Source organism: Echiichthys vipera (genome assembly GCF_963691815.1).
Source record: "Echiichthys vipera genome assembly, chromosome: 5".
NCBI classification, from domain to species: domain Eukaryota; kingdom Metazoa; phylum Chordata; class Actinopteri; order Perciformes; family Trachinidae; genus Echiichthys; species Echiichthys vipera.
The window spans coordinates 27009170-27035191 of NC_139830.1; the positions used below are offsets into that span (position 1 = coordinate 27009170).

Below are 26022 nucleotides of genomic sequence, written 5' to 3' on the forward strand. Positions count from 1 at the left end.
TTCTGTTTCTATCATCATGTTTTTGTGTAACTTGTCAACGACAGCTTCATGCTGATGCTGATTGTGTTCATTATGAATGTGACTTTTGGTTTACTTAATGAGAGCTTCTGTTGTTGACATCCTGAATAAACTCTGTGACAGAAGCCACTGGGATTTAAATAAACCAAATGCCCCCTGGGGCATGCTGGGAAAGCTACTCATCTCTACAGGGAAACAATTGTGTTCTCCTCTCCCACGGCATCATATTGAGATTTCCTTTTCTTGCTTTGAAAAGGAGCCTTTGTTGACTACTGTACTTTTTATTTTTTTTATTTTAGTTTTAGAAACACACAATTAGTGTATGCTGGTAAATGTTGTTTCCATGAATCTGAATCAGCTGTTCAGCTGACCTCTAGATTTTTAATTATTTTTCCATAAAAGCCAGAAGCAATGTTAAATTGTTTTAAATGTAAACGTAAAATAATAATTTATATTTTCTCCTCTTAGCCTGAGTGTGCATCCTGACATGGTTACCATTGCAACGGGGCAGGTGGCTGGAAACTCTAAAGATGGAAAGGTACTGTGAAACCATCACTTACATCCTCCTTTTGTGTTTTCACGTATCAAATTGTTTTTTGACAGTTTCTCTGTCTGATTTGATCTCTGTCACCTGTTTTCAGCTGCTGGCTCCTCATGTCCGTGTTTGGGACTCTGTGAGCCTCAACACGCTCCATGTGCTCGGGATGGGAGTGTTCGACAGAGCGGTCACCTGTGTGGCTTTCTCCAAGTCGGTAAGCAGCTTCAGTTTACGAGTCCGTATTTATGAAGTCTATGAAATAAATAAATGTAACTGCTGTGTTGCTTTTATATAGATCTAACTCCTCAATTTTCTCTCAGAACGGCGGCACCTTCCTCTGCGCTGTGGACGATGCCAACGATCACATTCTGTCAGTCTGGAACTGGCAGAAGGAGAAGCAACTTGCTGACGTCAAGGTACCCTGTCGCAATTACAAATCTGTCTGCTACTTCAACACCACAGACAGCACCATGGATCGATCAATGCACAGCACAGTTAGTCTATATAAGGGTTCCACTATCAGGAGCTAATTAAGGCAGATGCTTTTGGCCCCCGGGTGTCAGTAGCCAGTTTTTTTTTTCCTTATCCTTACCATATAGTTATGTTTCCTAATCCTAACCTAATGTAAATAGACACTCTGTTCCCGATTATGGACACCTTGAAGGGCATTAACCAGCTTATGCCATGGTCACTCCAAAGAAAAACTAAATTAAGACCATTAATTTATATTTGCATGTGTTTTGCAATCAAACAAGAACTCCCTGGTAACACTTATAATACCTTCTGCCAATCAGGATTGAGTATTCACCCAGATCATGGTACAGTATAATGATATGTCAGAGCCATTGTCGGGCCCATAGATTCTGTCACAAACCTCAGATAAAGGGTCAATGATATGTTAGTCTAGTCAGGAGGACTATGGTTATGTCATTATTGATTGCCTGGTTCTACACTGTAACTAGCAAACAGTGTGGTTTAGCAGCATGGACAGAGAGTGGCAATATTACAAATTCTTCTCAAAAATCTAAATGAACATATGTAGAGAATCATGTTTGCATCCCTATGCCTCATGTCTCTGCAGTGCTCCAATGACTCTGTACTGGCTGCTGTGTTTCATCCCATGGATGCCAACCTGATTGTCACCTGTGGAAAATCTCACATTAACTTCTGGACCATGGAGGGCAACACTCTCACCAAGAGACAGGGCCTGTTCGAGGTATAGCCATGATAACAACTGTTAAAAACATGAATCACACTAGCCTCCTACCTCAAGTTAACCTTATTAACCACCAAAATGCACTCAGTCGTTTTTTTGTTAGGTGCAGCTAGCTAAAACAAATGCATCAATAAGTCCAACCTTCTCTCTATCTCTATAGAAACATGAGAAGCCAAAGTATGTGTTGTGTGTGGCGTTTGCTGAGAATGGAGATGCCATCACAGGCGACTCCAGTGGAAACCTCTACGTCTGGGCCAAAGGTAGACTCTAAATGAATCACAATGATCCCAACCTTTTGTTCAGAATATTAAGAGGTTAAGTCTCCAAACACTGAAGTATGAATATGATAATACAACAGTGCTGTTCATGTAAGAACATGATTGGATGCTTGAAAAGCCAGTTATGGATCACTAGTACAACATGGCCATAAAACATGTTGTGCTTGGGGGGCATTTATTTCGTCCCAACTGTTCCCTGGGCTCATCATCATGCAATGTAAATGTACAGTTTTCATTTGTTATTCCCACTTTGTGTTTTGTCCTCCTGGTTGTTCTGATTGACAGGCGGTAGCCGCATCAGCCAGGTGGTGTCGGGGGCCCACGAGGGCGGTATTTTCTCTGTTTGTGTCCTGAAGGACGGCACCATGGTTTCTGGAGGAGGGAAAGACCGCAAGGTGGTGCTGTGGGACCACAGCTACAGAAAAAAGGCTGAGATGGAGGTGAGGGAACTGAAGCGTCCCTTGTACATAATAAGACAGAATGATACTAAGGAGAAATTCAATTTCCCTTAAAAGGGACGCATTGTAAAACTTCGTCTTCTAGACATTATCATTACGTCTAAAGGACTTTGTGGGACTGGTCCTGATTTCTTTTAGCCCTATCTTGACCTGTACAGTGTGCGACACGCTTTCACAGGAGCGTTTGAGCATTCTCTCAGTCTGCCCTGTGTGTGTGTGTCCAGGTGGGCGAGTCACTCGGTCCTGTGCGGGCTCTGGCTGAAGGTAAACCTGGAGAGCTCTTCGTCGGAACCACCAAAAATGCCATCATTAGAGCGGCCTTCCCTGATACATTAACTCCTATTGTACAGGTACAGTACACACATACACACACTCACACACACACACACACACACGCAAACTTATAGCAATGGTGATTGAGCATACTGTATGTGTATGACTTTTTGTGTAAGAGTGTAAGTGGCGACATTCCCTTGCTATTTTTTTAAATGCGTCACAAGGTTAGTGCAGCTTTTCACATCAGTCAGCAGCAGTTGGTCTGCCCAGGTGGAGCTGGTCACTGTACTCGAAAATCAGGAACTTCAAACTTCTGACAAGTAAAGGTTCAGTAAAATGGAACGTTCAGAGTCAGGCTCGCCCTTATGTGTATGACTGGCGCAGTAACATTTCATTACTGCTGACTCACAATGGAAAATCAACAGACATATGGAGCATCACACAATCTAATGACGTCATACAGTCGAAACTGTGGCGATGACTGGGAGATGAAGTCCCAGAGGCTCTCCTGCAGTAACATCTTACAACCAAACCGGCTGCTAGAAACAACATATCTCAATTCTTACGGACACTTTAAATAAGCTATGAAATGTGTTACAGGGTCACACAGATGAGCTGTGGGGTCTGGACATCCATCCATCCATGGAGCAGTTTGTCACCTGCTCCCAGGACAGACAGGTTCACCTCTGGGACACCAACTCCCATCAGCCCCTGTGGAGCAAGACCATCGAGGTGAATAGTAGTTGGATGTAAAAAATGTTGTACCTTTTTAGTATCAGGATGTTGAGAATTGGAATACGACAGAGAATTTAAAGCAGTTATACGATTCTATCTTCAATGATGAGGATTATATTCTATGATCTAATTAATCCTCTTCCCTGCTCCAGGATCCAGGAAGATCTGCAGGTTTCCATCCCAGTGGGGCTGTACTGGCTGTGGGGACCATGACTGGAAGGTCAGCCTCACAGTAACAATTCAGAAACTAGACACTAACATAACATTCACAACAGACAGCAGACATGCTCACAAGTACTTTATTTGCAAGTTCAAGTCTCTGGTCATAAGTCCAAGTAAAGATTCACGCCACCCAGTCTGCATAGAACACAGCATTTCTAAGGAATTCATGCTGTGCTAAAAAAAACACACACACACAATGAAAGCACAGATGCAGAGAGTTACGTACGATAATAAGGTATGGAATGACAGTCAGCTAGTCAGACATTTTTTCTTATTGGTAATGCACCATGAATATAATAATCGAAATACAGAAAAGATGGTTCAGTGAGTCCAGTCGAGTCTCAGGTCACTGTGTCTGTTCATATTCATTTAAATTTATTGGCCAAGCACATTTACAATCTGACTTGTAAAATAAGCTTATCATATAACAGGTTTAATTTTGAGGTAGTATATAAAGAAATATAGATATAAGTTGTAATTTTAAATTTAAACTAAACTACCCACACCTATGTAGCTGCGGCAACTGCTCTGATTATAATTCTGATTATATTTATACTCTAACCCTAATTAATCCAAAAAAAATCACATGAGGAATTATCTACTAACAGAAGCAACAATGAGTGATTTACTGATCTCTGTTTTTTCATGCTGTGGAAAGTTAGATTAGTGTTGAAACAATTAGTCAATGAATGTGTATGCCGATCAAAAAATGACGGTAATTGAGTAATGACATTCTCTGTTTCCATCTTGTCAAATGTGAGGATTTAGTGCTTTCTCTGTTTTATATAGTCTAAATAGCTTTGTTGGTTGGAGAATAACAAGCACCTTTAAGGCATCGTCTTCATCACCACATATTTAACGTGTGTGTGTTGTGTTGCAGGTGGTTGGTGCTGGACACTGACACCCGGGATCTTGTTTCTATGCACACAGACGGCAATGAGATCATTTCCAACATCAAGTACTCTCCAGGTAAAACATCAGCGGTTCACATCACTGAATCCATAGGACACTTACACGAGACACAGTGATGCAGCCGCTGGTATACCATGGCTCATGTTTCAGTGCTGTATTAACTCTGCTAAATGTACCGTTAACTCTGAGCTCCTTGTGCCTTCAGATGGTAACTTCCTGGCTGTTGCTTCCCATGACAACTTTGTTTACATCTATGCTGTGACGGAGAACGGCCGAAAGTACAGCCGTGTGGGGAAATGCAGTGTGAGTATACATTCAAGATTCAAGATTCAAGAAGCTTTATTTATCCCGAGGGAAATTATTTTGCAACAGTTTCAATACAAAGGTGGGAAAGGGTCAGAGGGACAATAAGCATAAAACATAAATCAAATCAAAATAAAGCTAACGTAATATAAATCAAGCAATGAACTAAGTGTGACAGAGTGCAACAGACATTGTGGTTAAGCGTAGGTATATAAAATATATACAACAATACGCACCGTGCAGTTTAGCAGCAGATTTAAATAAAATAAGTACAAACTAAATAAGTGAGAAGGAGCGATAAGTTATAAGTGTTAAAAATGTTAAAAATTATAAAAATGTAGCAGCATTTCCTACAGAACTAAGTGACAGTATGGCACAGTGGAGTGTAGCAGCATTTCATACTGAAGTAAGTTACAGTAAGTTACAGTAAACAACAGTGAAATGTAGCAGCATGTCCTAAGCACAGTAAGTGTCCTTCCTAGGATAACCACACTCCCAATTATTATTATTATTATATTTCAGTTGTCTAAAACTTTTAAAAAATGGGAAATTGAATTTGTAGCAGCATTTTTTGGCCACTTGGGGGCACTTTTTGTAAAGCTCCATTATGTAAGTGAAGTTTAAAGATTGACAAACCTCTTGTGTGTTTATAGTTCAACTTAATTTTAACTACAGAAATTAAAGTTTCCCTTCAGAATTTGATGAATAACTTGTTCTCTGTGTGATCTCTATTCAAGCACCATAAATGTATCCTTTTTTCACCCAGGGGCACTCCAGCTTCGTCACCCATCTGGACTGGTCGACAGACAGCCAGTTCATCGTCACCAACTCAGGAGACTACGAGATTCTCTTCTGTAAACCCTCCCTCTTGTTGACATGCGCTCATACCGTTCATTATATTTAGTTTCTGCTCAAAAGTGTAAACTCAAGTCACTCATGTTTCAAAAGCAGACAAATGTTAAAGTGACGTATTGAGCACCAAATTTTTCTGTCTTTTTTTCAGGGGAGGCTTCCAGTGGTAAACATGTGACCAACATGGACACGGTGCGCAACCAGGAGTGGGCCACTTCCACCTGCACTCTGAGCTTCAGCACCTTCGGTGAGATAAAGCTCACACATGACAATTTCTTTTTTTTCCGCATGCAATTTCAATGATCTAAAGCCTGTGAGTTCACGTGAGATCAACAAGCTGACTTGTCCTGTACTTTCAACAGGTGAATCATCAAATTCACTTAATTGTATGTATGTGTGTGTATTTTAGGGTTGGTTGTAGGGCGGCTTGATATCGGTAAAAATCATGATCACAATTGTTTTGGTCAATATTGCGTTCATGATTATTTAGCTTATTATTTATTACTCATCAACTTTGGAGACATGCATTTTTTTAAATTAGGTGTAGTATTTTTAACAATGGATTTTCATTAAGTGAAAATATAATTAGACTGAAAAACAAAACAAATAAGATAAATTAATACATTTAATCTATATATATATATATATATATATATATATATATAAATTTTAAAAAATTACAATAAAATAAATAAGATCCACTATGGTGTAACGTTATTGCACTCTCACAACCTACTGAACGTAAATATTCAATTGGTTAATATGTTGTAGTGCACTGCCACAACATCCTGAAAACGCATTCCATATGTCCAGCTCTTTGGTAAACCATATTCAAGATGTTCCATTCAGTAAATCAGTAAAAAAAAAAAGGTGAAAGCACACTGCTGATAGACAAAACAAGAGCCTCACTGTGAAACAGAATGTGGCCCAATAATCTCCTTATTATCATCTTTTCATAATCATTGAAAACCACAAATGTAATTGCAAATACAATTGTATTAATTCCCCAGCCCGAGTTAGTTGTCGCCAATTAGCAGTGAGAGCAAAAAGCAGAAATCCGCACCATAGAATTGTGCACACAGGCAGATTGAGAACAAAAGTTACAACTTTCTAAGCAGTTAATTAAATTCAATTTTCAATTTTATTTTATTAACAGTGCCAAATCATAACAAAAGTTATCTCAGGACACTTTACAGAGAGGGTAAAGACCACACTCTATGACTTATTTATGATTTACAGAGACCCAACAATTCCTCTGTAGAGTACGGTGGCAACGAAAATCTTCCCTTTAACAGACAGGAACGTCAGACAGACCCAGCTCTGTGGAGGACGGACATCTGTCTGCACCGGTTGGGGAGGAAGAAAAGGAGAGAGAAAGAGAGAAGAGACGGACAGATGGACAGAGAGAGACAAAGACAGACACAAAGACAGACACAAAGACAGACACAGACAAAGACAGAGATCCAAGCAACCACAAAAGAAACAGTAACTATAATAATAGTCAAAGTAATGTAAATATGACTTGCATGTTATGGCAGTTAATACAGCAGAACAGCAAGAAACAGGCACAGCCAAGGTGACAACAATATGATACAGACGGAGAGGAGAGAAGCTCAGAGTATCAGGAACAGGATTATCCTCCGGCAGACTAGCACTATAGCAGCATCATTAAGTAGAATAAAAACTGTTGTGTTGTAAAAAAACAAAACAAATAAAAAAACACTCTTTTTACATCAAAATATCAGGGTGCAAAAGTGCAGCTTTCCCCTTATGGAGCATCCACCCACAGATTTTTGGAAAGCAGTTCTGTCTTCTTAACATGTCAGTTCTGTTGGTGGAGAAGTGTCCAGATTGACCGCCTGCACACCGTTTTACTGCAGTATGAAACAGAAGAGCAGCAGTGAATCTCTTTGTTTGACTGTTTGTGTTTCACACCCTTACACCATCACTGTGTCTCTCTCTCTCTCAGGAGTTTGGCCAGATGGAGCAGACGGCACAGACATCAACGCTGTGTGCAGGTCACATGACGGATCCCTGCTGGCCTCTGCCGACGACTTTGGCAAAGTGCACTTGTTCTCCTTCCCCTGCTCTCAACCAAGGGTCAGTCACGTTCTCTGGCAGTTCCACGCTGTTAGCACAGTCTGTGTTTATATGCACACATTGCTTGTATTTATGTCCTGGAGCTATCCAACAGTCCATCCCTCGACAGTGTTTGAAGTCTGTTCTGTTTTATACTTCTAGAGTCGAGTTAATGAACGCTGAAACACAATGAAAGCTCAGCAGAAATAACAAAATACTCAGCCATAGGGCTTTCGGTGCGGGATCACCGCCAGACCTATAATGCACACAATTTCTACCAGCTGTTGATTTTGTACTCACAAACACCCTTTTCTGTCTTTTTTTTTTTTTTTTTACACGTTCAAGTTTTCAGCCAAAGCCATAAACCACAAAGCTGTAAACTTAATCATCCATTCAGACAAGCTGGCTGCCATTAGTACAGACGCTCAGACACTGTAAATAGTTACAAGTTGGTATCGTGTAAAACTCCTTTTAGACACATTTTTGTGTTAAACTAAAGCAAGTTATAGTTGTGCTCCTAAAAAAAGTGATACCAGTGCAGAAATTGACATTGGTTTTCTTAAAATTTTGTCACTGAAATATTTTATCATCACTGTCAGTGTGCACAGCCTCGGGACCACCCAAGGTTTCTCATTAGATAAATCTGAAGGGTTGTGAGGTCTTTCATGGGACAGGAAAGATAACACAAGACTCTGTACACTAAGCACAGCAGCCCAACAGCTGACCCTGTTGTTATCGATGTCACCATATTCATTAATTACATTACATTACTGTGTTTCACGTCCTCCCTCTGCCCCGTTCACATTTCCAGGCTCCGAGCCACGAGTACGGTGGCCACAGCAGTCACGTGACCAACGTAGCCTTCCTGCACGACAACAGTCACCTGATCTCCACTGGTGGGAAAGACACCAGCATCCTGCAGTGGGTGGTCTAGGGAATGCAACCCACCCACATCTCTCATCCCCCATAGGAGGGGACCAGCATCCTATCCGACCCCTGCAACCTCTTCACTGTTTTATCCTCCTGCCACTAGAGGGCAGTATCTCCCCGGTGCCTGCTGGAAATATAAAAAAACACACACACATACTTTACCCACAGATGTCACACCAGATGAGATGATGACCATCCTTATGATAAATGGGATATTATTTAGCGTCCTGATGTTTGTAATAGAATGTAGAGAAAATGACTTGTTGCCCCGCAGGAAGTGAATCCTAACTGTTCCCAAAAAAATCAACTAAACTACTGCAACACCAACCCAGCTGGAAGCTGGTGGTGACCACACAGTAAACCTGTGATTTAACATTAGTACTAACTGTGCCTAAACTGTATTTATATTAACCCCCTTTAATGGGAAATCCACCTCATTTAAAAAAGTGTGTTTGAAAGTTTTTGCTCCCTAATTACAAATGATGTACACTTTACAGTTGTGTTTACAACTTTTGAATGAATGCTTCATACTTCATTTTTATGAATAATGAACATCAGTCAGCAGGCTGTTGAAACTTTCTTTAGGTGGATGGTTTATGTAGTACAGACTTTAATCAGTCTGAACTAGGTCAGCCTGACAAGAATGTGAGGTGAATGTTATATCTATATAACAGCAGCTTGGTTGCAAAATGGTGAGCCGTGATGTGAAGTGTACATTGTTTGAAATATGTGCAGTCACATTGCCCTTGAAGAATTCATGTTATTTCTGCGCCCCAGGTGAGAGCGGTAGATTCTTGTGAACATGCACTGCCTTTTCTGAAGCCCCGATGCCACAGAAAAAAACTTTTAAACCTGTAACCTGGAGGGATTTAGTAACAGAATATAACTTTGTTAAGGTGTCATATTCTAAAGGCAGTCTTCCTGTCAATTAGCTCCTAGCTTTAAGAATGAGTGATGCATATTTGGAAGAACTAACTGACTTGTCCCGGGGCAAAGCAAGAATGTATTAGAATTCCTAAAATGGGTGGTATTCCCCTTTAAATTCTCTCTTTAACCCCATTGCCTTGTTATCTTACACTTTTCCACCCTTCTGCCTGGTTTCCAAACTCTTAAGTTGCAGAATGTTTGTAAGTATTACAGATCGCTGTTGGAGATTGTTTAAGGTACAAAGTGGCTGTTTTGTCCCAAGACCCCCCCCCCCCCCCCCTCTGATTGTACTACTACTGTAACTGTCACTAGATGGCGCTGCCATGCAAGAGAATGAGCATGACTGAGGCTGTCCTCCTGTAGATGATGTTAATGTTGCAAAGGTCTATAGAGTACATTTATATATTATGCAGTATATCCGAGTGGCTGTGTTATTTTAATATTTAACGGTAACAATGATGGATGTTCTTCATGTGGCACTTTTAGTGACTGACAGAAGGGTAGGCTAATGTAGGCTGCTGTGCTGTGGAAGTGAGTTTGAGCTGTGCTTTGCCTTCTTCTGTTTTGTTAATAAAGTTTTTACCCAAGTATTACTGAGTGGGAGCTTTTACATTTTTAACTAATACACTTTATCACCACGAAACTTACTCAGTTCATTGCTTACATTAAGGCAAATATGTTTTATATTTTTTGACATGGCATTATATTATGAAATGTGATAATTGGCATATATTTCCAGAACATAAATACAGATTTTAAATTCTTGTATTGAGCCAAAGGTTTGCACAGAAGGCATTTTGAAAATCTCTTTTATTACTCCATAAATCAGAAAATATTGTCAACAGCCATTTGAAAAAACAGTTGTTGCCATGTTTTAAAAAGTAAAATGTTCTATAAATCCAGCTAAGAATCGTGAATGAACAAAATGCTCTGTGTATAGTATTCAGAATATAGATAGGAATGTAACTGGAACGTTTGGCGTATTTAAGTGTCACTGATGTGGAGATTTCTGGCTCAGAACATTTTGAGAAAACTAACTGTAAAAATATAGATGTAAAATTCAGGTGAATAGGGTAAAATGAACTAATATATGTCTCCATGAAGCTTCCTCAGTTGATTAATTACATTATGAATTTATTTATTTTTTCATTATTCTGAAATGTGATGTTTAAATATGCAAATGAGGCTTTGTCTAATGCTTACTTGGTGAATTTAGGAGAAATCTACGAAAATAGACGTGTCTTAAAATAAACACCTAAACGTGAAATTTTGGATTTTTTTTTTCCACAAGTCTGAAAGAAGATATGTTAACGAAGCTAACCTAAAACTTTAGTTGAATTCAGCAGGTCCAGGCACATTTTATGGGGTGTTTGAAAGGCATTCTGTGAAAAGTAGTAGTAAAGTAGTAATAGTAATGTTTGTTATACAAAGATTGATGAGTTGGGAGAGTGAGGTCAAAGGTTAAGGAGGAAGACTCTGTGAGCATCCAGTGAGCAGGGTTAGGACACATTAGTGGTGTGGGCATTGCCTGTTGTCTGTCAACACCTCTTAAGTCGGGATGAGGGGCAGAGATCCTGGAGCTCCTCCCAATAATCCAAAACATGAACATCAAAGGTAGTCAGGGAGTTTAAGACTGATCCTCTAAATTAGCAGAGCCGAAACAGGATTTATAAAAGTCAACTTTATGCTCAGTTTGTGTGTTGCGTCACTCATTTGTTACAGTATCAACCACCTTTGGAAAAAAACAAAAAAAAAGTTTTTACAGTCCAGCAGTTACACATAAGACTTCAACACAAGGACAAAGTGGACACAATTTGCTTTTGGCAGTCTGAGTTGAGGTAAAGATTTTTTTTTTTTAACTTATTGGTTAGTTTACTTATTAATGTAATTTTCATATGGTTATTTATTTCATGTCTGCTGCGTATTATCCATTATAGACTACCGTGGGTACAGCTTTTTCATTTCCTTCTCTATTTTCAGCCAGAATAATGTTACTTGCTATTGTAAAGCAAGAAATAAACAAGAATTTGTCTCGGTAGCTTGTGTAAGGTTTACTCGACGTACTGACAACATGAACATTGAAAGAACATAAGGACTTCCCATACAGTGCAAAGGAAGAGCGTGAGACATACGATACCCAAACTTTAACACAATAAACAATGACCTTTAGGAAGAGGGTGACACAGAGGACAAGGAGGAAAAAAGGAAGTGCTAGGGCTTCCAAGGAGGACACTGACCTTTTTCAAAGATGGAAGATAACTACTGTAAATAACTGGTGTTTTGGCTAATGGAATGGCCCTTACCATCTATTAAGATGAGATGGGCTGACACTAATGGAAAGGATTTGATGCTCTAACACTTCTCCTTGCCATGCCACTTTAAATGATCACCCTGTGAGATAGGACTCAAAGCAAAGCAGCACTGTAGATACCCAGTTCAGATAAAGTAGAATTTGACGGTTCAGTGGCAAAGGCTTATGATAAGAAAGGAGGTTTTGCAATATACCGAAGACTTCCTCTGACTTAAGTCATTGACTGCAGCCCTCCTCTGTTATCATTAATCAACACAATACATTTTTCTGGTGGAAACTCTACATGTAAGTTTATCTTGAGCGTCAAAAGCTGCCATCAGGTCCAGCCAGCCTGTTCTCATTCCCAGCATGTCAAACACTACCGGTTTGTCACGGCCCTCTGTGTTTGATACCGACGCACAAGGCACTCTTGAGCGTCTGTAGGAAATGCACTGTTCTTCTAACTGTAAACCCATCCACAATGTAATTAGACAATCAGAGCAAGTGTTTCAGAAGTAAGAGCAACAACGTGCATGTATGGAGAAGATGGGGGTGATGAATGGGTCAAACAACACAAGACCTACACCCAGGTGCGTCATTGTTGTTATTTAACAAACATACTTTTTTTAACCCTACCCACAAACTTTTCCCAACCCTAACCAAAAGGTTAGACAGGTAGTTAACCATGTGTTTCCCGTGTTTTAAACAGCCACCCGGAGGGTCCTGACAAAGCTGGCATATGTGCGAGCAGGGAGGAGAACGGATGATTGGACATCAGTTTTACACTTCCACTACATTTCAGACAAATATTGTCAGAAAGCTCAGTGGGGTTTCTGGGCGTGTGTTAACATATGACTGGCTAGCAAAGGAGGGAATGAAGTCTTAAGTTTTATTAACAGCAAACTGGCAGTTCCACAAACCAAAGGAGAAGGAGGTACATCTGAGTGAGAGCTGCCAAATTTCCAGAGATAATCACATTTTTTGCAACAATTGCAGCAATGTTAACATCGAATAACAGGGATTTTCAGTTGGCACACGTTGCAGAGAGTCCATTATTAATGATCATTCCATTACCAAGACTTCTGATGACCTCAGTGACCTTGCGGTGGTCTCCTCAAATCACTTGTTGTTACTGAAAGTGTGCCTCCAAAAGTATACAACAAATAGAACGCATATATGCAGGTGGCAGGTGGAAACAAACCCAATATCCTTCTGGCCTGTTCTGGTCAAGATGGACTCATGAATACTTAGCTCTCCTTCAAGAGCGCCCGAATATATATAATTTGAAGAATATAAAATATTATTCAGATATTAAACTGACATATCTGTTAATTGCATATTTGTTTTGGAGTAATTTGTACAATGCTTCTGCAGACATAAATGTCATCATCTCCACAGCTGTAATTAGAACAGTCAGGGCCCATATTCCCAAAACATTGGGTCTTCTCACTAGGCAGACTCCTACAAAGCACTGAAAGTTAGCCTCTTAAAACCTCTTCGCAAAGCTGCTGGAATTGGGAGATGTCTAAGCTGAGAGAAAGGCTTGGGTTGAACCTGTTGCTATGGGTGATGTCATATTTCATGAAACTGTGATTGGCTGTTTTGAGTCTCTATCAGTGAATTCTTGATAGAAGTACTGTAGGAGGTATGTTACCATATCTAAATAAAGAGTTTAGGCTACCTAAGGCTAAGTGTCACTGATTTACCATGAAACAAAGAGCAATAGGCTACTGACTAGGCAAGTATATATGCAGCTTGTTATTAATATTGCCGATAACCATGGTGATAGTGAGAGGTGCAAACAACAACAACTTGTACTTCTTGCCCAACTTGTGCCTGAAAGGAAGGACATTATTAAAGGACAAAGTGTGTGAAAATATATGCCTGGAAATAAATGTGGCTTCATTAAAGGTTTGTAAAATGTTGACATGATTGCTAGGCAGATTACCGGCAGCAGCAGCCAATTTTAGTATAGTTAGTGATTGGAGTTCCCTTAACTTCTTCTAACATTTCACATATTGTCAGTTTCCTTGTGTAATTTTGTTCAATTTTGTGGGGGACTATGAAAACTATATACCCTATTTTTGGAAACATTAGAGTATGAAGAATCAGAAATATATATTTACGAGCTGATTTTAGCACTAAAACACTTTGTAAAGTACTCTAAGACCAAAAATGAAGGTGTCCTAAAATTGGGACTTATTCCTAAATCAGCAAGTTGACTTTTAGCCTTAAGATGTTTTAGGGATACAGGCCCAAATCTCTCAGGAGCAACATCGTTTTTGGTCGTAAATTGTGTACCGTAACTGTTACTTCCACTTGAAATGGGGTCTTAACACGAGATGAAAACTATGCAGCATAACGGGAGACAACAAACGATGAAAGCATGAACTCCGCGTGTATGGTAGAATGGGATCAGAATAGCACTGTTTATAATTCAACTGCTAACGCCGGGTCCTTCTGTGCTTCAATGAAATTAGCATTTCCTCAAAGGGGCAGGGTTAGTTCATCGGTGCAGAAGCAGGCTGAGCTTCTGTCTCTTGCTTAAAGGGATACTTTACCCATTTGAATCCAGGTCTGTGTCATGGCAATGTGGGCACTGTGTTCAGATGAACGGTGTTTGGCCTCAGTGGCAGAAGTCGCCCGAGGAACCAAGATGTGCCGATATCTGCGGAATGACACGAAACACCTGTCATCGTAACACAATGCCCACATGACACAGACCTAGATCACGATGGGTCAAATGTCTCTTTAAGGTCGGGTTTGTTTTCCAGTAGGGGTGTTACATCATCTCGACAAAAACCTTTGATTCTTTCAGAGCACAACCAGTTAACTAAGCAAAAGCAACAGCAACACATTCCACAGTCTCCTCAGCTTTCATACAAATGGTCATCTATGGGAGATTTATTGCAAACAAATGTTTATCCACATTCCTTTCAGATACCAAACAGATACACTACTGGAAACACACATCATCGAGAACTGTCTAGGCTTGCATCGCTCATGATGCTCTCTCAGACGATCAGATATAACACTGTGTAGATATTGTTTGAGGATAGTTTTCCCTCAGAAAATATACAGAGATGAGCTGACCAGAATTTGTGATCTGGACAACTTCTTTTTCCCAAAAGACAACTAGTAAGTAAGTAAGTAAGTAAGTAAGTAAGTAAGTAAGTAAGTGGCCTCTGTCTGTCACCTGTGGGTCACACCATAACATTTAGGTTTTGATCATAAGGTATACCAAATTACTAATCAAAATTGACTGATAAATGCCTGAAACTATTCAATATTTTTACTATATTACATCGCATTACTTATCCAAAGTAGCGGATAGATTGTGTGTCAGTTAAATTAAAGAACTAATCAGGAAATTGTTCCAGCACTAGTTTTCCCTCTGCAGCCATTGGGGGCTGAGGGACTGGAGCCAAGTGACAGTTATTCGCCTTTGTGTTAATGTTGTATTGGTTGCAATTTAGCTGTAGATGAAAGAAGAAATCTGTATTTGTGCCAAACAGAATGAGGCGCCTTAAGCAGTGAAGAGTACTTAATGCAAATCAGTCAAGACGTGGGTTTTAATTTATTGATTTCCCTTAAAAGGGAGCAGTCTGCTCTGTTTTTCATTTTCTTCACAGCGACAACAGGAAGATAAAGTACATGTAAGAGGAGATTAATGCAGTCATACTGTAAGGTTCCCTCTGCTGGGACCAACAAAGCAGCAATATATTTGGCATTAATCAACTCGGTGAAGGGGAGTGGACAGAAACCAAAGATATCTTTCAAAAGTATTGATCCAAACAAATGTGAGATGAATAAATGTCTCGACACTTAAAAATAATCAATTCTCATAACAAAAGAGCTTTTTAAATATACCATATATGGTGTTGGTGAAGCTTTTACAATTTCTCATTTTGTCAGAAACACTAGGGATAACGCAAAACCAGACGGCAACCTCCAGGTGTGAGAAATGAAGCCAACACGGAACTTGAGGCTTGCTCCAAAACAGAGTTAACCTCCATTGACGCCAATGTTAAAATGCCCAACTCTACAGCAGACATAAACATGTTTACATCCTGGTATAAAAGCGGTTTTGGTCTCTATAGCTAATTTCACTTTTCATGACAGTTTAAATTCGGCACCTCATCTCCAGAGAGAGAGTGAGAGAGAGAGAGTGAGAGAGAGAGAGAGAGAGAGAGAGAGAGAGAGAGAGAGAGAGAGAGAGAGAGAGAGAGAGAGAGAGAGAGAGAGAGAGAGAGAGAGAGTGAGAGTGAGAGTGAGAGTGAGAGTGAGAGTGAGAGAGAGAGAGAGAGAGAGAGAGAGGGCACATTGATGGTTGAGCAAGCAACATAAAGCGGAACAAAATAAAAATAAAATTATATTGTATTATTTGCTTTTGATTTGTTTCACAAAAAGTACAACTAAACACATGTCCTGCTAGAAGGTGCTGCACTGTCTGATTATGGGCGAATGCAGAGCTATACTGTCTCGGTTTGTCTTCTTTGCACTCTCTGCTTCAGTATCTGATGCTGATGGGGAGGGGCATCAGAAAGTGGCAGTTAAAAATAAGTTTGTGATTGGCTGGAAGCTAAACACCCACTGGGTCAAGCCAACACCCAGAAATGTCCCTGTCAGAGAGAATACAGAGGACAACCAGGTATACTGTTTCTAAACCCAACACACTAAGACTACAAGGTATTGAGGTCATTTGTTATTTGCCTGTTTTATGTATGTTCTGTAGAGTCAGTCGGTTATAGGGTGTACTCACATTTGGCCCAGTTGATTTGTGCTGTGCTTGAACACCCATTTTGTGATAATTGAGAGGGATTACTTTTGTATTAGTTTATACATTGTTTTTTTCTCGGATAAAAATACATAAATATACAAATACCTTTTAAGGCTTAAAGTTCTGCATAATTAAGGGCATGGCTGCTTAGGTGGCTGCCATCACATGAGGCTAACGTTAGCTGCTAGTTGTCTGCTCAGCTACCATCACCGACATCTCAGTTCTGTGCCGTGTTTGTGGTGCTGGTACGTGGATACTAAACTGACTCAATGGACATACAGAATGTGTGCGCTATTAATTACGATATTATTTTATTTGCATTATTATTTCTTATATACAGTCATATTCAAGATAACAATCTTGCACACCACAGTTAAATGCAATGTTACATATAAATGGTGGGAGAAAGGCTTGTAGCAGGTAACTTGCCTTTGGTGGTCCGAGTAAACAGCCGAAGGACTGTACAGTGAGACGGTGGTTGCAGCAAAAAGAACCTGGGCTTTACTGTTAGGCATTAAAATCACTTTCACTGGCTTAACGTTCGGCTTGAGTGTGGACCGCATGTAGCCGTAGACTGGCTCAGACAGCTTATACACTGCACTTTTTCTCTACACTACCCACAACACACCTGTCCACTACGCCGCACATAAAAAACACTTGTCTCAATAAGCGGCCAGACCTCTTTGCCATTTTTGGCATTTTTGCCATTATCTGTTGCAGGCGCACACTGCCAAGATGGTGATGGCCAGAGCCACCCGGAGCCAGACAAATCGTGAGAACAGAAAACAGTTGTTCTCAGGGACATTTAATCAAATAACACAGGATGGAATATTCTGACAGTCTGGGGTCTCAACCACTAAATATACAACCCTGAGGCTGCCTCACTCACACATACATGTACACACACACACACACACGCACACACACACACACACACACACACACACACACACACACACACACACACACACACACACACACACACACACACACACACACACACACACACACACGCACACACACACACACACACAGCACTTAAACTATGAAAGAACATGCTGAAAATGGGTTCTAAAGTGATGGTTAGACAGGTTTCACATTAAGAAGACGAATCTCACTACTATAGACTCCACAAATATATACATCTATTTTAATTATTACAACTATTCTTTAACTAATTCTTAAGCATTTAGGTGATGCATCAATATAAGTGTGGTCTGCCTCTGTTGAGAGAATATAGCCATGAACATAACTGGCAGAAGAAGATCAACTCTGTACATGCACAGGATAAGTCACTAGCACAGAGGAGACAAGAAACCTACAAAGCAACAGAGAAATTACAGAGAGAATACAATCATCATTCAGCGTGGATGAGATTTAGAGAGCAAGTCCATTTCTTTTCTTGCCAGTAAACAAAAGTTGTGGGTGTATGGAGTCTTTGTTTGGATATGCGAGACATGATATACATGAGATAAATACAATATACTATGTTTGCACTTTCATTGTTTTATGTATCTTTCTGTCAGTACACAGGCATCCATGTTCACTTAAGATATTACAGCCTCCTGAAGATTTTGGACATTTTGGAGTGTTTAGTTGACCACCAAGCTGATCTCTCCAAAAAAGGCGTGTATTCCTTTACTGGTTGCAACGAGGAAGATTTTGACAATACACAACACTAATACCATTTAATGCTTCTTATACACAGTTCCCTTTTGTACTTGGGTGTTGTTAATTCAAACTTTCAAGAACATTGCATCTTTTGTTTTATGTACGGTTTCGGCTGTGCTTTGCACACAGGGGATTGGGTTTAAATGATGGAGTCGATGAGGTCGATTGGGATTTGATTCAGGTAAATGGCACAGGCACTATCGAGTGAATGACAGCATAAGTAATATGTACAAGATCCTTTGTTGGTGTGCTGCTGATTTCATGGGAATTCTAAGGCTGACTGCAGGTTAGTCAGAGATTCAGCATTCCATTCATGTTTTTGGTTAACAGCATAAATACAACAAATCAAGGGAATATTAATGTAACCACCTGAATTTGCCATTAATCCAATTTTTATAAAATAACATTTTCCAGCACTAAATTTTACATTCTGCTTTGTGGGAGGTTTATTAGCAGCCCACACACAAAACTTCTGCAGCACACAACAGTTTATCATCTGTGCATGTGTTGCACTCAAGTTAATACACTACACAGTCTGCCAAGATATTGTGTTTGGAATAACGCAAACATCAATTAATATTCCAGACACAGTTTCATAACATTATCATGCACTGAATGACAGAGAGAGAGAGAGAGAGAGAGAGAGAGAGAGAGAGAGAGAGAGAGAGAGAGAGAGGTAGAGAGAAAGAGAGAGAAAGAGAGTCAAAGACTGACTAAATGAACTTGAGTTTTTTTTTTTTAAGTATACTGTAATACACTCGAGTTTGGGCTTTCATAAAGGAATTTCGAAAAGGAAAACACTTTTGTTGTTCTAACTGTATTAAAAGATGGTTTTAAATTATTGAAACCATATATTTAATGTACATTTTGGGTACTTTGGCTATCAACAAAAAATATACTATAAGTTGTATGTTCATGGGGGCTCTCCTCTCAATAACAATGACAGAATCATTTGTTTCCCCAGGTTAAGGTTCAAGTGACAACGTCCACAGAGGAGGTCGAGATGGACAGATGGCTCAACCAAACATCAGACTTTAACACAGTGACTGCTGTTTTTCCCCGTTCCCTACTGACTGTCAACTTTGGATGACCTCATCCAAGTCGTTATTATTGTTAACATGACTACCTTAACCCCACAACCTTAACAAAGGAGTCATTGTGACCCAAAACAAGATGTTTCCCTAAACATAACTAAGTTGTTTGTGTGCCTATATCTGATCACATCGTGAGAAATATGATTAAAGGGGGAAACTGTAAAATCTCACAGCACTTGCACTGCATTCATTTGACACGAGAGATTAGGGACTTCAAAGTGTGGATTTTATAGGATTGGGTTTTTTTTATACTTGTTTGAAGTCCAAGCTTTAACATTGTGGGGATTCATGGTAATATTTGAGGTTAAGAACACAGAAAGTGTTAAGTTAAGAAGAAAGTGTTAATTTCCATGTGCAATGTCCACAGCACTATTTGATAGAAACAACAGCAACACCCTTGCGTCCCGAACCAAACCTTCATGTTCTGTGTGGCTGCATACAGATGAGTAGTATGAATGGTAGCTCTTTCTGTGTGAAAAGGGCTGAGAAGGAGAGCAGAAATAGAAAAGTAAAAAGGGTACAAAGTCAGAAAGAGGGAGGGTATAGGAGAGGAAGAGCTCAGGGAGAAGGTCAAGAATGCATTTTGTGTGTAAGTCTATTCTCTGTATCACCAGGGTGTCCGAGCTGCTGCCGACGGCCTGTTGAGCACATTGCTGATGTATGGGGCGTTGCTGAATAACAATGGTTCGTCTGCTGGTTGTCCAGCAGAGCGGAAAAAACCCACATGAGAATCATTTTATGTACAGTAGGTTTCCACTGGCTGCTGTTACAAAAGGACACCAGTGTAACTTCTATGCAAGCATCTGTACAGCTGTAGAAATAGATGCAGGTGCAATATTTAAACTTAGGGCATTGAATCTGTCGTTTTTGATTGTTGTCAAGAATTGCTCGCAAACACCCAGAAGGAAGTTCAGAAGTTTCCTGTTTCACATGTGAAAGACAAAACCGCAGAAAGCACAGGTGCCTCCAATTATTCAAAGGAATTCAGCTGCAAAACACATGTTTTTCAACATGATGTAATATGTTAGTCAAGGCAGCAGCTTGTCTCTCTAATGACTTCCAGGAGGTCAGACCTCCTTGAACTTGAGCAGTGTGAACCTAAACAAACTAAACGCAAAAATATAACAAAGTAAACTTCTCCAGTAAACTGTTTGCACCCACACAGCTTCACACTGTGTCACAGGGAGCTACACTTATGGCTGTGATACTGATTTAGGGCGCACTTACACTGTCCTTCCATACCGTGCCCAAGCATGTTTCATGGCTTAAGTCTAGTTCGTTTGACCAGTGTGAGTGCAACCGTACCGTGCCTAGCTGTGGCACGCTTGCCATCCACGCCCTTTTTGGGAGAGGTGGGCTTTTGTAAAGCACGTTTGCACATATATGAGCACGGGCTTGCGCACGTGTATGAGCACGAGCACGAGGCCTACGGCGGTTCTGACCTCATTTTATGTGCGCCTGTTCGGACATAGAAAAAAGAAGGAGGGACCATGCGCGGACATTTAAAACAATGGTGGTGAAAGGTTCACGTTGATGTGATGCGGAGGTGGAGTGTTTACTGCAGATTTGGTCGATGAAAAGATTCAAAAACAGTCGACAAGACGCACAAAAACTCTGAGGTCTATGGAAAGATTTGTAAAACAAAGCGACGCATCGAGATGACGTCAATCAATGCGTGTGACGTGTTACGCCGTGATGACGTATAGGCAACAAGAAGCATCTGCCGAGGCCCAGGTAGTGTGAGTACAAACATTTCAGGGAAAATGCCGGTTCAGATGTGTTGTGAATGCAAGCAGAAACGTTGCAGGGATAAGTTCTGTTGGACTGTGCCTTCCCCTGTACGGCTCTTGGCGAGTGTGAAAAGGCACATATTGACAATGTTCCTGATTGTAGCTGCATGTGTGAAAAATGAAAATTACTGGTGGTGCCTGAAAGGATATCCCTGTAATTTCCCAGGAACTACACTGTAATGAAGTTGTAATAAGTTGACTTTACGTAAAAAATTTGAGGCATGATATTCCCCGTAAACTAGTTAAGTAATGCAAACTAGAGATACTTAATTTGTTTAAGTATATTCAACATAAAGGCCAAAAGGCCTGGACTTAACTATTTCAGTTAAACACACTAAAGGGTAAATCATCTGTACTTAAAATATCCTGTAAAATCAACTCTACTTTCAATCATTCAACTCAGCATTTTAAGTTGCAATGACTCAATGATTCATCAAAGTACATTTTTAAGTTGTTAAAACTTAAGAATAAATTCCCCACCAAAATTTTGACTTGTATTCATAAAATATATATAAACTAATGAACACAAAATACAGCTCTTTTTTTGTTAAACTTTATTCAAAGTCAAAAAATGCACTGTGAAGAGTGTTTGTATTTATTTCACATTTGCTGGAGCATTTTGCTGACAGCTTTACAGTTGAAGACACCATGTTTTACAGTTGAGGGGCTGCTGACTGGAATGTCATCACGAAGACCCTACAGAGTTTGAGAGACAAAAAGACAAAAGGATATTCATGTCAATACAACCTGTCTGTAAATATGAGTGAATTGAAAGTGGACACTGCTTTGACAGTCACAGTTTATAGAGACAATTGACTTTGTGGTGTGGTTACTTTTAAGTGAATAGTCTGCAGATGACGGAAGTATCCTGTGTCAGAGCAGATCTCCATAAGCTCACATGACAAACAGAAACAGACATAAGCTCTAGGGCCCAAAAATTAAATCACTTGTATTGTTCACTACCTCTGCCAACCAGTGTGAAACAGCAACAGTTGAAAATAGCCAAGTGATAATGGCATTTTGAGAGTTGAATTCAAATGTAGGCTACATACCAAAATTCAAACACATAAGTTTTTGGACTTGACTTAAGCTTCATAGACAATACAATGTTTTATTTCCATCAATTTCATTAAAAAAATAACTCATCAATTCACCAAATGCCATCTTCTTGAAGTCAGCTGTCAATTTACATTGTAGCCCTCTGACATAGAAACTAAGAAAAGGCAGTTTAAAAAAAAAAAAACATGTGCCAAAAGGGCCCAGGCTAGTCCAGAGTTTTTGTCCAAGTACAAGATATTTTGTGCAAAATGAAGAAAATGTTACTCTGTGAAAACAAGACAAAGGCAACCTTCTCCATCAAACAGGCCCAGACTAATATTGAGTGGAGTATCTAATGAGAGTTTGACTTTCTGAAGTTTATGATTAACCAATAAGATTCTGACACATGCTGACGTTCAGGCAAAAATTGATGTTTTAAAAGAGTTTGTACACCCAGTGATCACATCATAGCATACATACTAACAACGTACAACATACTTCCTCATGCTCTCATGAACAGATCTGTACCAAACTCTATCCTGCTGATTGACCTCAGAACTGGGTCGGAAGTCAAAAGATGCAAAACCAGAAGTGCAAAAATGAAACAAAAAACAACAACGATTGAAACCAACAAAAAGTGACTGAGGGTTAGGCATTTAAAACACTTGGTTGGGATTAAACCATTCGTATTGACAGGAATTGAACCCCACTCCCCTGGCTTCAATTGGGACAATCGGGCTTAAGCATGGCATGGATCAACTGGGCCAAATGTGAGCACACCCTATAACCGACTGACAGAGTATGTACAGAACACGCAGAAAATAGGTAAATAATAAATAATTTTCAGAGAACGGTTCCAGGCTTGCCCACTTCACAGTCTACCTGGTTGTCCTGAGAAAAACCACAAGGATGCTGTGTGAAACCTAACAATGAAGATCAAGCTTCATCTTTCATCTCTGCATGGTGCTGATTCTGGATCCACTCAGTGTCCGGCACACTCCACCTGTTTCAACAGAGTTGGCACAGGGTGATGGGTGTGGATTCAGACAGATGTTGAAGTGAGCACACTGTTTCATATGACAGTGTAGATAGACTGCATATCAGAATATTTAACATAAAGCTTTTGGACAGCATGGGAACACATGGCTGAAGCTGTGGAGGAAGTATTGATACTGAATGACTTCAGTAACATTAAAAGCTATGGTCAAAGTCTTATATTTCGCTAAACATATCTGTCAAGGAAATGTTCAAGGTTTCAGAAGCTTATTTTACCATTCTTTTTTTCTAACTAAGTAAGCTAAATTGAAAAAAAAAATTTTTTGCAAGCAAAACCGATCAGTGTCCTACTGCTAACCCAGCTCCCTGTTTTATCCTGCAACTTCTGTTCTAAAGAGTCATTTCCAAGAAAAGTAGTTGCAAACTGTGGTGGATGAAGTATTTCAAATTATTAATTAAATTATAAATACCGAAACTGTGAAAACACTCTACTACAACTGAAATCCTTAAGTTAAAGTGTGTAAGTATTATAAGCAAAAAGTACTTAAAGTAATAAAAAAAAGTGTGTATAGTGCAGTCACATGTTCCCTGTCAGTGTTTTCCTGTTATATCTGATGTTTGTGGATTCATATTGCTGCTGCATTAATGTTGTATTTTCCTGCTGTAGATGTTTCAGGTTGAGCTCATTTGAACTCCTTTATAAACTGTTGGGTAGTTTCATCTGCATCAATGCATCAGATTCTATCAGATCATCATATGTTTGTAGTGTTGCTGTCCTGTGAGAACCACGTATCTCTAAAAAGTCAACTTTTCATGGTTTCAAGAGGCTTTTTAAAGATTTAGCTGAAGAAGGAGGAGAAGTTTCTCAATACATACAGGAACACTTCATCCTTCACTTTATCACAAACATTCAACATCAACACATCTGGACAGGAAGGGGATGAAAAACTGACACCTGAGCCGTCAAGTACCTTGAATTTGTACAGTCTTGAATAAATGTGCTTTGTTTACATTCCTCCACTGCCTGTTTCACACAGTTGTTTTTCTTTTGTTTTATAGATTAATAAAAGTAGCTGCAAACAGAGTTGGCTTAGTGACAAAGATTAGTAGGGATACGGAGAGCGTTAAGTAAGGATCACTGAAGATGATTTTAGAGACGTTATTTCATCCCCAATTGACACCGCGCTGATATCGTATGTCATCATAACATTACATTTGATATGATCAAGTCAATGATGCTGGCAAGCTGTAGTTAATGCAGGCGCACAGGCAGAGTGGGGAAGTGGCAGGCAGGTCACCGATAAGGGATGACATGGTTGCATACTGGAAACAGTGAGTACTTGCCGGCTGTATAGCATCAAATCAAATCAAATCAAATCAAATCAAATCAGCTTTATTTACACGGCACCTTTCATACATACAATTCATAATATTGCAGCCCAAAGTGCTTTACATACATAATAAAATAAAACAAACCCCCTTGACATCCCCACTCCCCCTATCGTGTCCCACACACACACACACACACACACACACACACACACACACACACACACACACACACACACACACACACACACACACACACACACACACACACACACACACACACACACACACACACATACACACACACACACACACACACACACACACACACACACACACACACACACAAACACCTCCCCACAAGATAAAATGAAGTATGGCTGTATGGCTGAGCACTGATAGACAGAGTGAGGAAACATCATCCTAAGGGGGCCATCCCCACCGTCCAAGCCCGGGGGGACGCCGCCACAGAGACCACCCCGACCCAGACAGATAGGGACCCCTACTACGGCCATAAAGCTCCGGGGCAGGACACCCCAACTATCCAGGCCCGGACTACCCCCAGGACGGCACCCCCGCAGGCAGGCCAGACAGAGCTCTCGGAGTGGACGACCCCCATGAGGAGAACAATGGAGCTGGAAACTAAGACACAATAAATAAAATAGGTACTAAAAGAAATGAAAAGCCTCCTAAAACAACATAAATGAACATTAATATGAATAACTTAGAGGAAAACCACAATAAATAAGTAAATGAAAAATAACACTATTAAGAAAAAATTAAAAGACAAGGAAAAATGACAGGACAGGATAAATGAGTTATACTAAAAGAGTCAATGAGGATTCAGTTAGGGCGCACTCACACTGTCCGTCCGTACCGTGCCCCGGGCTTTAGGGTACTTGTCCCCCCCTCCCTCTCCCCCCGCTGGCCAGCCCGTTTGTACTCACACTGCCTTGGCCTTGCGCAAATGCTTCTTGCCTGTCCATATGTCATCATGCCGTAACACGTCACACGTCACACGCATTGATTGACGCCATCTCGATGCGTCGCTTTGTTTACAAATCTTTCCATAGACCTCGGAGTTTTTGTGCATCTTGTCGACTGTTTTTGAATATTTTCATCCGACCAAATCTGCAGTAATCACTCCACCTCTGCATCACACCACAGGAACCTTTCACCACCATTGTTGTTGTTGTTAAATGTCCGTGCATGGTCCGTCTTTTTTTTTATGTGCGAACAGGCGCATATAAAATTACGTCTGAGCCGCAGCTAGGCGCGGTGCGGTTGCAC

General features: G+C 40.1%; 1 protein-coding gene across 1 annotated transcript in view; it reads left to right on the plus strand.

The window, feature by feature from the left end:
- LOC310946980 (echinoderm microtubule-associated protein-like 2) overlaps positions 1–10324 on the plus strand; it is a gene marked incomplete at its 5' end in the record, with an annotated part of 36954 nt that extends 26630 nt beyond the window's left edge. Inside the window, 15 exon segments of the mRNA XM_083913590.1 lie at positions 487–556; positions 660–770; positions 877–972; positions 1638–1772; positions 1933–2032; positions 2336–2490; positions 2733–2858; positions 3385–3516; positions 3672–3739; positions 4622–4710; positions 4859–4956; positions 5723–5810; positions 5960–6055; positions 7778–7908; positions 8699–10324. Of these exon segments, the coding sequence (XP_083769716.1) occupies positions 487–556; positions 660–770; positions 877–972; positions 1638–1772; positions 1933–2032; positions 2336–2490; positions 2733–2858; positions 3385–3516; positions 3672–3739; positions 4622–4710; positions 4859–4956; positions 5723–5810; positions 5960–6055; positions 7778–7908; positions 8699–8821 (1618 nt within the window). The 3' untranslated portion in view covers positions 8822–10324.
- Between the last annotated feature and the right edge of the window lie 15698 nt (positions 10325–26022).